This window comes from Danio aesculapii, chromosome 21 (genome assembly GCF_903798145.1).
Source record: "Danio aesculapii chromosome 21, fDanAes4.1, whole genome shotgun sequence".
Taxonomy (NCBI): domain Eukaryota; kingdom Metazoa; phylum Chordata; class Actinopteri; order Cypriniformes; family Danionidae; genus Danio; species Danio aesculapii.
This window is the reverse complement of record NC_079455.1, coordinates 7,417,693-7,433,528: the sequence shown is the minus strand read 5'-3', so window position 1 is coordinate 7,433,528 and position 15,836 is coordinate 7,417,693. Positions and strand designations below refer to the sequence as shown.

The 15,836-nt window shown below is 34.4% G+C and overlaps 1 protein-coding gene across 1 annotated transcript in view; it reads right to left on the bottom strand.

Annotated features, from left to right (window-relative positions):
- The window catches only part of ubtd2 (ubiquitin domain containing 2), a 61,908-nt gene that overhangs the window by 18,923 nt on the left and 27,149 nt on the right, over window positions 1–15,836 (bottom strand). The window contains exon 2 of the mRNA XM_056446537.1: window positions 2,420–2,656. Coding sequence (XP_056302512.1) covers window positions 2,420–2,656 — 237 coding nt within the window. The remainder of the gene's footprint in view (window positions 1–2,419; window positions 2,657–15,836) is intronic.

Genomic DNA, 15,836 nt, shown 5'->3' with positions numbered 1-15,836 from the left:
CGACACCTAATACATTTGCAAGGTTTTACAATCTGCGAGTGGAGCTGGTTTCCTCAAGGGTATTAGGTAACCCTTGGTAATTGAGGAAACAACTCGGTTAAGGTGTTGAAACACGCTTGCTGTGCCGTTCTCAATAACACGGAGATACGTGTGCTTATTTACTCTGTCAGTAAAGTTCCCCGCTTAGGTGAGCCCTGCAGATTCCTCCAAGGCCCCAAGCACTGACTCAGCGGAGGATTACATTGTAGGTCTGCCCTCTGGTCAGCCCGCGTTTTGGGTATAGGTGCCCCCTATGCGTGATCCCCATTAGGCGATCCCATATGCTTATTCAGCCACGATGAAGTCCCCCCCCCTAACAGGCGGACCCGTGTCTTCCCTCTCCCCTAACCATCTTATTATATGCGTACTCCCCCTTCTCAGGGCTAGTCCATATATTCTGCCATCATATCTTCCCATTTGGGTAGCAGGTGGCCTCCGCAGCGTCCTCCCTATCGGGACTGCATGCTTTCCCAACGTACTGTCGTATTAAATTCCTAGAAATTATCTAGATGCTTTGCGGCTCCCGAAAAATATATCTAAATCCATAAATCTTCTTTGAAGTGGGATAAATAAGTGCTATGGATCACATTGGAAGACCGCGCCTCTTTATGATGCTGGAGCGCTCACGCTATGCCTGGCTATCCTCTCATCGGAGGCGAAGGTAAGGTGCAGTCATTGTTGCGTTTTCCAGACATTTCCCCATACGTGGATTAAATCCACTTATAGCATTGAAGTTCCCCATCCGAAGGGGAACGCTCTGGTTACTAAAGTAACCCTCGTTCCCCGAGGAGGGAAACAGAAATGCTATATTGCATCGCCATAATGATTGTTCCTTAGCTGTAGGTATCAGTCTCTTTAGCTTAAAAAGGTTGTGTCTTCTTGCTTTCGCTGTGCTTTTATGCTAAATTGAATGCAACAAGCATCAGGTGCACAAGCTGACGCTGCCAATTCATTTGGCATTTCATTGGCCCGTTTACATACTCTTTCAGACAATTGGCTTTCTGAACGAAATCCCCATACGTGGATTAAATCCACTTATAGCATTTCCGAGGGTTACTTTAGTAACCAGAGCGCTTATGGTGACCGAACATGGACTAAGGTTGACGGATGTTTTGCGGCAAACACATGAGCAGCTTAACGCGGTTTTGCTTTACGTGTTGTCTGTGTTTGTACTTTCTAAAGGATGCGGACCAGACGGAACACCAAACATATTGCATCAATGTGTTCAATATTTTAACGAGGGCTACTTTTACACTGTAATCGTGGACATGATGTCAAGTGTACACGGTGTAAACTGCTTGAGGACTCTTAAAAGTAAACTGAATGAAGCCGGTGTTACGGTTTAACTGGTTACGGTTTAACTGGTTTAACGGTTTAACCAGATGTAAACTATTCATGTTTGCAGATTGGCAGATTTATCACTTTTTCACAGAAACAAAACATGCTAAATAAATATTCTTATTACTTGGTGTCAGTGTCATTGTAAACATTATTGATTTTTAATATCTGTGTGGCAGAACAGTGTATAACCAAAATTAATGTAAAGAAATAATTATAATTTACATGTCATCAACGGGATTCGAACCCGAAGCTATTCTGATATTTTTATCAGTCAGAATATGTTGTGCTTTGGTTGTGGACTCGTGTTAGCTTGTTTTATGTACTTGCGTTTACATGTTTCTACATACTCTCACACTGATTTTCTCAGAATAGCTCTAAATGACAAAATGTTTTAAATCGCAGTTGGTCAAATCATGATTTTTATAGTTGTTGACTTATGTTAACCTGTGCCTACAGCTGATATTTTCTGGTGTGTGGTACATTCCCTTTCTGTAAGGAATCTGTCATTGTAAATTTGTTTCGGGACTGGTAAAAGTGTTTTGCGTCTTGGCAATTTTTTTTCTTTGTAAACTTGTTTTGTCCTTGGTAAAATTGTTTTTCCTATATAATTGTGTCTTATGATAGGTAAAAATGTTTTCCAAAATGTAAATTTGTCTCGAGCTTCATAAAAGTGTTTCACACTTTGTAATGTTGTTTTGCACTTCCCGGCCACCGTACTTAAGTGACAAGACTTTTGTCTAAGCAAAGTCAAACCTTACTGACCTAATTAAATAATTAAAAATCATGGCATGATCATATGCTATTTAGGTAAAATAAGCATAATCTCGAGGCCTTTGCCTTTCATATAAGCCACTTCAGATACCAAATGATCAACAAGAAATCAAGTTATTTTTTGTTCCTAAAACTTGGATAGGCGACAAGACTTTTTTGAGGTAGTTCTTACACCTTATTTAATCATACTAATAGTACTATCTCTCAACACAAGTGTCTGGTTTGGATCAAAGCATGTCTAGTAGCATCTGTAATGTGCGTCTCTTACCGTGCGGTAATGTTATGCTGGCTCCATCAATGATGGCTTGAGCAAGTTCGTGGTCATTGCTCTCAAAGGCCTGGGCAGCCGCTTTAAGTGCATCCCAGATTTCCTTGCGGCCTTCAAAAGCCGGTGCCGTGTCCCAGAATTCATCACGCTTGCTGCGCAGTTGCCCATCCGTCATTGGGTAGTCGCTCTTCCATTTGGGCTTCTCTCTCTTCAGGGGCTGGTTTCGCCCCAGTGCAACTGCAAAACAGAGACAAACAGGTCAAGATCCAATCCACCTTTGTGTAAATTCTTCTGGTAAACTGTGAACAATCGGTGAAACTGCATACACTTTTAAGCAAACGGCTATGGGATCTGCAGTAAGGCCAGAGGGTGCTCTCACACAGTAACTCCAAACACCCATGAAGAAGAAACCCAGGAAATCTCCATAGTGTTACTAAAACACATTTAACTGCAACAGGGACCACAAATATGCGAATAAGAACGTTAACCCCGGGTTTGTGAATACACAGTATGAAATGTCTGTCTCATAAATACCCAGGATTATTTGATTATATATATATATATATATATATATATATATATATATATATATATATATATATATACATATATATATACATATATATATATATATATATATATATATATATATATATATATATATATATATACATATATATATACATATATATATATATATATATATATATATATATATATATATATATATACATATATATATATACATATATATATATATATATATATATATATATATATATATATATATATATACATATATATATATATACATATACATATATATATATATATATATATATATATATATATATATATATATACATACATATATATATATATATATATATACACACACACACACACATATATAGTGTTTACAGGGACAGCATGTAACCACTGTGGTTTAGGGGGACACACCTTTCCTTACAACCTACAAATGAAATTTATATATCAAACAAAAATCTGTGATACACATACTTGCTGTTTACATGTACACACAATGTGCTAATTCATAGTAATCGGAGTAAATAATTAATTGCAGTGATAATAATATTATAAGAATAATAAGTAATAATAAAAACAAGCTGTCACAAAACTTACTGAATACTAAAAACAGTATGCAAAGGCTAAAAATGTTAAAACTGAAGTACATTAAGTACATCATACATGAGAAAACAAAATGTACCTTTGGTTTTAAAACCTGCAGATACAATATTGTACAAAGGTACAAATCTGATCCATGAAGGTACATACAGTAAATATAAAACATCAAAACACATTTTGTGTGTTTTTTTTTTTAAAGGTTTCTTTTTGTGTAAATGCACCGTTTCCATTTACAATAAAAGAATAAAAAATACTTTAACATCAATCAAAAGATCTATTTTTGCTAATCATTTCACAAAACGTTACAGAAATACATTCTCCCATGTACAATATAAAACATTTTTTCTCCTGTTTCCACACAATAGCTTTGTAATTGAATTTACTTCATTTTAAAATAGAAAAATGAATGGGCCAGTTGACATTTTTGTGTGGAGTTTGCATGTTCTCCCCGTGTTTGCGTGGGTTTCCTTCGGGTGCGCCGGTTTCCCCCACAGTCCAAAGACATGCGGTACAGGTTAATTGGGTATGCTAAAATTGACCGTAGTGTATAAGTGTGTGTGAATGTGTATGGATGTTTTCCAGTGAAGGGTTGCGGCTGAAAGAGCATCCGCTGCGTAAAATATATGCTGGATAAGTTGGCGGTTCATTCCGCTGTGGCGACCCCTGTGGTGAATTGTAACGAGATACTGTATGCTCAATGTTTGATTAGTTTTACAATACTAAAATGTTTGCATGAACACTTTGCAGGACTTTTGCCAGCTCATGTGCACAGTGGAAAGCAAATGCCAAAAGGTGCAGATCTCAATAATGAAACTGTTTTTAATCAGAAAATGCTTACCAAATGTTTATTAAAATGCCTTAAATGTTTAGTTTACAATACCTATAGTTTTGTTTTACCAGTTGTTTTGTATTATATAACTTAATAATGAATGTTTATGAGTTTCTTCAAGCATATGCTTTTAAATGATGATTTGTGTTTTAATATGGAAATTATTCATAAAATCACTTTGCCTTTACAGTAATATTTATTTTAATAGATATTGTAATAAAGGGGTTGTCCAACACTGATGTACCTTTTTTATGGGAACAATTGTGTATATTCATTTCAGTTATACCATAAAAGGTACAGATCAGCATCATAAGAGGTCTTTTCTTTACCATAAATGGTACAACTTTTACAAAGGTACAAAACTGTTCCTTAAGGAGCATTATTTGTACAAACGTGTATCTTTTTTTTCTGAGAGTGTAGATCACAAACCAGTCTTATGTTGCATGGATGTATTTTTCCCTATAATGGGTTAAAAGTTTTCATTTTTATTTTATGTCAAAAATCATTAATAAAGATTATGTGCTCGTGCAATTTCCTACCGTAAATTTGTCAAAACTTTTCTGTTGTGCTCTATGTCTGACTGAAGCTCCTTGATTACATCGTAAACAATATTCCATCTGCAAGAATATCACTTACCTGCTTCTCCTATATACATACACATACATACACATATACATACACATATACATACACACACGCACACGCACATACCTGAATTATTCGCCCCCGTTTAATTTTTTTCCTAATTTCTGTTTAACGAAGAGAATATTTTAGCCGAAAAAAAACAAATAAGACTTAATGTACATGTACATACTAAAGTTTTGGGAAACACTCGTCACTATATCGTTCTTTTTCCAAACGATGCATCGTACTATGATAGATCAGAGTTATGTTGTTGTTTGGGAAATGCATCCCTGTGCTGTTGTGTTGGCATTTCAGTTACTGCAAACTCCGCATACTGCATCATTGGAAAAAAAAAATATTACAAATGTGTTAAATTTGTTTGTAGTTGTGTAAAATAATGTGTTTTCGATATAAAAAGTTGTTTGTTTTGTAAAGCAGAGTGGCTTTTGATTTAGTTGGTTACCTCAGATTTAGGCTTATTAATTCGCATGTGATTCAAATGGTGTGGGACACAGAAGATAGATTCAAGCAATTTTGCCATGCTTGAAGCTTAGAGGTGGAATATAATTAAAGTCAGTTTCTGTGTGCTCAGGAGGAACCACGAACCATACCCGTGTCTGCCTGAAAACAGTGGTTGGTGCGCGGTTAACGCAAACTTCATAGTTCACTTAAAGTAATCTCATTTGCACCAAATCATGGAAATGCTGCACGTACAAATTGGTCAAGCAGTGTATTTATGCATTTAATCACTCACTTTTCTCACACACATACTCTAAATGACGCTCAATAAGCAGATCTAGTTTCTTATTTAAATATGTAATTCCAAATAGTAATAAATTACAAGTTAATGTTTAGATTTCAAAGATATACAAATATGTATATGTACATGCAACACATTTTTCAAAATTTATCAAAAACATTTCCAGGTTTTGATGAATAAGCTACTACGTGTTAATACTTTACATTTAAGTACAGCAGTTCTTTTTTTTTACTTTTTAAGAACAGAGCCATTTTTATAGCACATTTTAATTTAAACGTTGTAGTTTTTTTTTTTTTTTACACTTGCAAGCAAAGTTAATATTCAAACTATTTATAATGTTTAAGTAGCTGACAATAATAACTATTCTTAATAATAGGAATTAATCTGCCTTGTTTTTGAACTGCGCAGTGCTGTGGTAGCTTAATTAGGTCTACTATGCTATGCTGACATTTATTTTTCTGAGGTGAAAATAGTTTGAGAACCACTGGCCTAAACCCTTGAGCACTGGAATCTACACTGTTGTGATGTCACAATTGCATTGCATTCTGTGACATACAGGTTCTGGAGTGTAGATTTGAAGCAGATTCGCTCGAGAGGTTTGAGGGTATGTCCATGTAAAATTCCCTCATTCACTTGAAGTGGAATGCATTTTAAAATGGCGGTGGAGATTCCTTAGGGGTGACATGGTTAGGAAACAATGGAACAAAATAATCTATGGGGAAAAAAATGATCATCTTTCTGATTGTCCTCCATTCAAAATAGTATGCAATTGCTGTACTTGTGTGCAATTGCTGATAAACAGTTGTAATATTATCATGTATTGTTCAAAACAAGCACATGGTACAAATGAAGCAGCATGATCAATATTGTTTTCAAAAAGAACTAAAATTATTCATTCCTTCACTTTCCTTCGGTTTAATCCCTGATTTATCAGGGGTTGCTACTGCAGAATGAATAAACAGAATAAACTGGCTGTAGTGTACGGGCATGTGTGAGATTGAGAGTGTATGGGCGTTTCCCAGTACTGAGTTGCGGCTGGAAGGGCATCTACTGTGTATAACATATGCCAGAGTAGTTGGTGGATCATTCCGCTGTGGTGACCCCTGATAAATCAGGAACTAAGAAAAGTGAATGAATGAATGAATAAATATAAATAAAGCTGCAAGTAGTGATGAAAGGAACCTCGCTGTGGCGATGACTTGCAATGAAAGGGTGGCGCTATGACTGTGACTCAATATCGGAACATAGATGTCTTCAGGAGCGGAGTCTCATCAAGTTAGTGAATTTTTGGGAGTATTAGACATTGTGTGGCTGAGTTATAAGTACTTCCTCCTACTCTGTCAGTCTGCCACGAACACGCCCTTTGGCGAAAACTGTAGATCAGGGGTGTCAAATGTACGGCCCGCAGGCCGGATCAGGCCGCAAACAGTAGCCGCATTTCCACTATCGGGCCAGTGCGAGCCAGGGCTTTAATCGGGCCAGGCCGGGCCAATAGCCCGGGAGGTTGAGAAATGAGGCCAAAATCATGTCGCGTTTCCACTGTCAGGCTAGTTGCTCGCAGCGCGTCACGCAAACACCGCCCCCAGAATGTCCCCCGAATCAAACCTCACACAACCCGCCCACTTCAGCGGGAACAAAAAACTCAAATTATAACCACAAACACAACCTGGCATCACTACGAGAGCAGGAAGATGGAGAACACCGAAGCGATTGCTCTTTTACTGTTTGTGGTCTGTTGGTCTAAGGCCAGACAGCGATCCCTGGATAAGGACATTCGAGTTTGGCGGCATTTACTTCGAACACAGATTTTGGCTGCAATCCATTTTTTCTTCTTCTTAGTGAGTTGATCAAGCGCGATAGCAAAACAAATGTAAGGGAAGAAAGCATCTTGTCTCCTCTTTACCTGACAGGAAAACTTCGCCTTTGTACATAACCCCACCCCGAAGCCCCAGTTGGCCCTCCTTGGCCCAAGGTATTCGGCGGGCCGAAAAAGGCCGGACGCTGGCCCCAAGGAAGCCCCGCTTTGGCCCGATTACGCCCCGGAAGTGATAGTGGAAACGCGACTGGCCTTGGCTCGCTCGCTTTAGGCGCGATAGTGGAAACGCGGCTATTGATCCGCATCACACTAGGGGGCCTCAGGCAGCGATCCTGCAGGTGGGCCGCGAGAAGTAATGCACTTTCACCTGTTCTGTGATGGATTACTTCAAACTTGGCGCAAAAAAATGCCTCATGATCGTGTCTGCAACTAGTAGGCAACACGTAAGTCTGTTCATTCACAAACTATGCGTGAAATGAAGGTCTCTCTGTGTATTTTTGTTTGAACTATTTAATATATCTGCATAATTGTCTAAATTAATGTCCTGTGAGTGTTTTATAATGGACGCATGCCCATACAGGAGGATCTAGCGAGGCTCCCAGTAATATCCATCTGCAAACTCAACCGCCATCAGATCGATGCGTTTAAACAGATTTAGGGTGTTTTACTGTATTTTACATTTGTCTGAATACTTTTAAATTAGATATTTAATAGTAAATATTCAATCAGTTCAGTTTAAAGCAGAAGCTGGTATTTGCAATCAAAAATCTTTGAATCTGTGTTTAAAAAAAAAAAAAAATATATATATATATATATATATATATATATATATATATATATATATATATATATATATATATATATATATATATATATATATATATAGTTTTAATATATAATATTTATTATTTTGTTTTAATTTTATATATAATTAAATTTAAATAAAATTATATATTTTTTATAAAATGTTAATAGAAAATAATAGAAGGCACAACAAATGTATTTAATATGTATACAAGCTAGAGGTGTGAGATATGACAATTTCTGATTGTGGATTATTAAAGTGTCTCCACAATCTGCTTTTGAAGGAATCATTTCTGTTTCCGAGCACTGAGGAGTGCGATATGAGCACGCCACTACAAAGCCTGTCAAATGGCTCCAAATTACAGTCTGAAATTAAGTAAAATATAAATAAATTAAGCCTGATCGCACCAAAACTGTCAAGATTTACATATAAACACATTTGGTTACTGTGCCTAAACTGAAAGGAAGCAGTTACTAGAAAAATTGATGCTTTATGTGCGAGTCTAAAAGGGCCAGCAGACTATTAGGACTCAAAATGCTGCCACTGGTCTGTCATTAAGGGATAATTCACCCCAAAATGTTCATTGTGATATATTTTTGCCAAATTGCCAATAAGCAGTTCGCATTGGTAATGGATGGATAACATATAAAATAATGTTATATATTTTGTTTTTATTTACTTTATAAAGTAAATTTTTAGTTTGTTCAAACTACTTATTTAAAATTAGCTGAATCAACACAATTTTTGGAAGGAGGTCAACTTAATTGGTCTATATTCAATCCACTTAAAATTGTAAAAACTATTAAGTTTACTTAATCGATTTGTGTTGGGACAACATGAAGGATTTGCGTGGAACCCAGCATTTTTACAGTGAAGATGCCTCACATTCAAAAAATGACTTTATTCAAACTTATTTATAATGAGTTGAAAACACACAATTCTTAAGTTTTTTTTTAGACAAGTTAATTGTTTTATGTTCTAGTCACTTAAACTTAAAAAAAAAAAAAAAGATTAAGTTAACAATCAAATTGTGTTGGGAGAACATGAAGAAAGTGTGTGGAACTCTGCATGATTAACAGAGTACAAAGCATAAACATAAAAAGTATAATATATATATATAAATAAACAAAACCAGCAAACTATAAAACACAAACAATTGTACATTCTACAGACACAGTGGAGCCTGTGTCAATAACACAGTCTAGTGTGATGAACTGCACACATTCTGATAGACCAGTCCAAGAGAATAAATTCAACTGGACAAATAAAAAATGCCCAAACAAGGCATCTCCCTGCTTGAGGCACAATATCAAATGCCAAACTCAAACACATGACAGTCACAGACGCACTTCAAAATGCCTTTGCAAAACAGTCACTGTAAAATTCTAAATAAATAAAAAAAAACAGGACTTGAAATACCACCAAAAACCATCAACAACACCCAAAAAGCTGTTGAGACTGAATTCAAGAATGTTGATTATGAAAAAATAGGGCATGGCAGACAGAAACAAAGAAAAGAAATGGAATGAACTTTGTGTGAAACTAGCAGTTCGTAAACAAACTTACTGAATTCAAACCTTAAGGTGTCAGTACAGACTGTAAAAAGTCATTAGTTACTTAAAGCAAGTAAATCAATTGCCTTAAAAGCAACAAGTTGACTTAACAAAAATAATGCAAGTAAACCCATTGTAACTTGGAACTGTTAAGTTGACTTGATTTTTATAGTTATGCTAATTGTACTTACTTTTTAAAGTCAAATATTCCCTTTTTACAGTGTCAGGCTATTTTCAAATTATTACTGTAATTATCACAATATTACATATTTGATGCTTCATTAAGTTTATAAAATCTACAATTATAGCCTGTATTGAAATTAGAAGAGTCTGGAAGAGCAGATTTATTTTACTGTATGTCATTTTTCGAGATACAGAAAAGCTGGTAAAAGACTAATATAATAAAGATGTATTGGAAATAAGTGATTAGTGATTTTTAAAAAGTGAGTGCAATTTGCATAATTATAAACATTCCGTTCCAAGTTACAATAGGTTTACTTACATTATTTTTGTAAAGTCAACTTGTTGCTTTTAAGGCACTAGATTTACTCGCTTAAAGTAACTAATTCCTTTTTACAGTGTACGCTGTAAAAAATTAATAATAAAGTCAAAACAACAAATATTTTTATGCTGATTTAACTTATTTTATTAAGTTAATCAGCTTTCAACTAAATGTTTTCAGTTGTACAAAGTTTACCTTAATATTTTTAGTCAGTTTGATTCTAAAAAAATTCAGTTTCAACTAAAAAAATTGAAGTTGGCAAGAATTTTTTCAAGAAAATTGCAGAAGATATAAGATATGCAGCTGAAAGGGAATCTGCTATGTAAAACGTGCTGGGTAAGTAGGTGGTTCATTCTACTGTGGCGACCCCTGATGAATAAAGTGACTAAGCCGAAGGAAAATGACGAATGAATATATGTGAAAAATCTGTGGTTTGAAAAATCTTCAAAAATACTTTATTTTTACATTTTACAATAGGCTTCCATTAGTTAAAGTTAGTTCATGTATTTACTAACGTGAACAAATAATAAACAATACATTTATTACAGTATTTATTCTTCATTCAATTTCATTAACTATGAAAATACATCATTCATTGTTAGTCCTAGTTTTGGATATTGATAAATCATCAACTAACAAACTAATGTGACCATTTTTGTCAAACTATTTAAATAAATCATATTTCACTTAATAAAAATATTGGCACTATGGCTCAGTGGTTGGCACTGTCGCCTCACAGCAAGAAGGTTGCTGGTTCAAGTCCCAGCTGGGTCAGTTGGCATTTCTGTGTGGAGTTTGCATGTTCTCCAAGTGTTGGCGTGGGTTTCCCCCCACAAGTCCAAAGATGAACTATAGGTGAATTTAATACATTAAATTGTCCGTAGTGCATGTGTGCGAATGTGAGCGTGTATGGGTGTTTCCCAGCACTGGGTTGCAGCTGGAAGAGCATCCGCAGTGTAAACATATGCTGGAATAGTTGTGAATAAAGGGACTAAGCTGAAGGAAAATTAAATGAATAATAACTATAATAATAATAATTTGGAAACTTGGAAAGATGATTTTGTAAGGGAGTGTATGTACAAATAAAGCAATCACACTGAGAAACACAATAGAGCAATAATACTGTACAAATAAAATATACAGTGCTTTATGATTTTCTGGAAGTCGATATTTAGATACATAAATTTAATATTCCAATGTAAAACAACACTGTATAGTCTTCATTGTGGATATATGCATAAATACAAATAAACTTTCTTAGAGTCAGAAATGTATATTTATATATATATATTTATATATATATATATATATATATATATATATATATATATATATATATATATATATATATATATTTATATTTACATTTATATATTTATATATATATATATATATATATATATATATATTTATTTATATATATATATATATATATATATAAAACACACACATACATGCATATACATTATTTATTTAGATATAAAATTTATATGTACATTATACAAATATATACATTTAAATATCCATCCACAATTAATAAAACATGTAAACATTTTGTAAGCTTTTGTTTTTATGTATGCGTGTTTGTCACATTTCACAAATATATTTAATTCACACACACAAAGACATCTGTCAAAACAGACTTCTACTTTGGATGCGATTAATCTTTTTCCAGTACTAATATTTAAACAAATGTAATTATTAAATGATCATTATATGTAAAGTTTAGTTTTATTGGATAATGCTAATAATGACAATTTCTTAATAATTTTAATCTTAGTCTTGTTATTGTATTTATTTATTTATTTATTGCTATTTAAAAGAGTGCAAATACATCCCATATTGAATAGGAAGTGGTGGTTTGTCGCATGTGTGTACCATTCTGCCAGTTCCTTCGGGAATACATATAATGCAGTAATGGCATTTGCTGAAAGCTAACCCTGCGATGTATTGAACTTTCTATAAAACAGCGCACAGACTACAGACACACAGACTCCCAGTCAATAATACTGGCAGAATTACCAAGGGCTGAAACTCAAGCTGTTACATCAGAGGGCCTGAGACATCTTTGAGAACGCCAGATTTATTGGGTAAAACATCTGGCTGCTATTATACACAACCTTTGGGTCTGGAAAGCAGGATGTAGAGCAACCAAGGCCTGCAATAATGCTGCCCAGCAGTGAGATGTTCAGTGATGAGAGACACAAAAACAAACCATTCAACAAGCATAAACTACCTACAGTACAAAAAGAGTACAACTAACTGCAGCCATTGGCCATTAATAATTCAGACAGAGCCAATGAATCAGTATCGCTCTTTTTATGACCCAGAAGCACCAGCCAGAGAGAAACCATATTTCAAAAACTTAGAATCGGTTCTTGTCATCTGATGCAGCGCCTTACTAATGTAAAAAGAGAAGATTTATTTCCTACATTCTGCGTGCTCACTTCCTGTTTGTCTGCACTGTGAAACAAGGCTATTTCTCTACGACAAAACAGCTCGTTGATGACCCCTTCCTGTTGTCAAGAGAACCAGCAACGAATGTTAATTTGTGCCACTTAAAAAAAAAAACAACAACAACAATAACTTGGTTTGTTACTAAACTTCAATTAAAAAAAAAACGTTAAGGCTAGAAATTTGTCTTCACACAACAATACAAATACAAAAAATAAAAATACAAGCATAAACACATTCAGGATGTTCATTTTAAGATCAAGATCCTATTAAAAAATGTAAAACAATAGCAGTGGGAATACATGTCTTTTTCGATCAAGGGACTTCATACGATCTTCCAAATGGAAGTATCTGAAAAGAATCACTTAGCAGATGTAAAGAGTCCTGTACAAGTACACTGTGAAAAAAATCTGTAATTTTACGGTTTATTTCTGGCAGCTGGGGTGCCAGAAAAAAAACGTAAAATACCAGCTGTTAAATTACAGAAATTTACTGTAAAATAAAAGAGGTTGAATTACAGAAATTTAGCAGAAATTTAAATAAGGAAATATCGGTCATTTAATGTCTGTTATTTTACGATAAATTTCTGTAATTTAACAGCCGTTATTTTAATTCAATTCAATTCAATTCACCTTTATTTGTATAGCGCTTATACAATGTAGATTGTGTCAAAGCAGCTTCACATAAAAGGTCATAGTAAATTGGAACAGTGTAGTTCAGTTTGTAGTGTTTAAGTTCAGTTCAGTTGAGCTCAGTTCAGTGTGGTTTAATAATCACTACTGAGAGTCCAAATATTGAAGAGCAAATCCAATGATGCGCAGCTCTACAGATCCCGAACCATTCAAGCCAGTGGCGACAGCGGAGAGGGAAAAAAAACTTCACTAATGGCGAAAGTGAAGAAAAAAAACCTTGAGAGAAACCAGGCTCAGTTGGGCACGACCATTTTAATTTCTCCGCTGGCCAAACGTCCCAACACCACAACTGCCGGAAATAAACCGTAAAATTATGGATTTGTTTTTTACAGTGTAGGAGGGGAGATATTTTATTTTTTGCAATATACCGGTAAAATGTGCCCCACGATAAAAAAATTATTCTTTTTAATTATGATAAACCTATAATTTTTCTGTGAAATTATTTATTATTACAGTAGTACAAATGTGATAGTTTTGAATGTTTAAGCCAGTTTACAAATACCAATTTATTAACATATTTAACTTCAAATTCACCTCATAACACCAGTGGAGTGTTTTAAATTAGGGTTGTGCATTTAATTGAAATCGTATCGAAATCACGATTTTACGATTTCTAAATTGTCTTGCAGCACTATTTTTTTTGCATGTTCTAGTCCCGACTAATACGTCCAAAGACTATAGACGAATTACCAGTTTGTAAACATTCAGGATGCACACACAGCGAGGTTGCAGAAAAAAACGGGAGCGCTAGCATTAACAGCGAGAGAATGACATTCGTTGCGGTAGAGAGTTTGTTGTTGTATTAGAGATAAGCTATATTGATTACATATTTTATATATTATTTACATAATGCTTTCAGCGTACTATAACAGCTTGTCACCCAGTGATAAGCACAGTTATTTGGCAAAATTAACATTAAAGTGAGCGGCGTTCATCTAACAGGTCCATTTGCTATGGCACCCTCCCAATGGATATCGGATAAGACTAAATAGCCAACCATCCTGCCTGAAATATACAACTTTCTCATAGAAAATCCAAGTGATTTTACAAGAGAGAAGTTAAAGACCTACAAGTCTTTAAAATTTGTTTATTTTATTTTAAGCAAATGCACTCCACTACAAACTAGTCCCAATCAATCCCAATCAAAAAGAGCTATTCAATCATCTAGTGAAACTGTATCCAAATCACAATATATTATACAAACTACTGTAAAGTCAGTTTTTCCTCATATCACACAGCTTTAAGGTGAATCCATTCATTTAAATGTGTATGGTAAGATAGTGCTGGTCTAGTGTTCCTATTACAGTGTATAATCTACACATATGCAGCTGCATCCTGAAGTTGCCATAAATGACTGATTTTAAACTCTATTCAAAGGCCAGAATTTGCATGCCAGTAGAGCGTGTGGATACACTAACAACTTGATACTCTAAAAAGGTATATAAACATGAGCGAACAAATACTGAATAAATCATTTTTATCTGATTGAACAAGTACGGATTAATGGAAACAAACAATTAGCTACAGAATGTATCATTTCCTTTGTTTTCTTTTTTGGTAATGGACCCTGAAATAAATCACAAAAAAAAACAAAAAAAAAAAAAAACAGACATAATGTGTCAAATTTTGGATAAATCAACCCTGTATACCCAATTAAACTGTAATGTGGACTATAGTATCTGTGAATGAGCAATTCCATGCAAATATCAACCTTGCCACGAAAAATAAAATATTTACGTTGTCACCTAAAAAGCAAAACTGTTTCTATGAGTTTTATGAGAATGTGTGTGCGTGTGTGTGTGTGTGTGTGTGTGTGTGTGTGTATAAGCCAGTACTTTAAAAGAACTCAAAAATGTCTCTGTCAATGTTTTCAAACAATTATATTTGATTTAACAAACTTTTGCCATCTATCACATCCATAACAGAGAGGTGGCACATCCATAACAAAGCTTTTTCCTCATAAATTAGGGATGCTCATTTCGGTTAATTTTGCCAACCGACAACCACCACGCGCTAACCGAATATTAACGGTTAACTGGTCAGATTAATATTAAATAATTATTTAATTAAAAAAAAAATAATTCATGTGTCTATTTTGTGTCTGACACATGAAATATTGCATTTTAAAATACTGATTTATTTTTAACATGGAAACATATTAACAACAGAACATCTTCAAGCACCTGCAGTGTTTCCAACAGCATAGAAATAAAGAATAAACTAAATAAAAAGAATA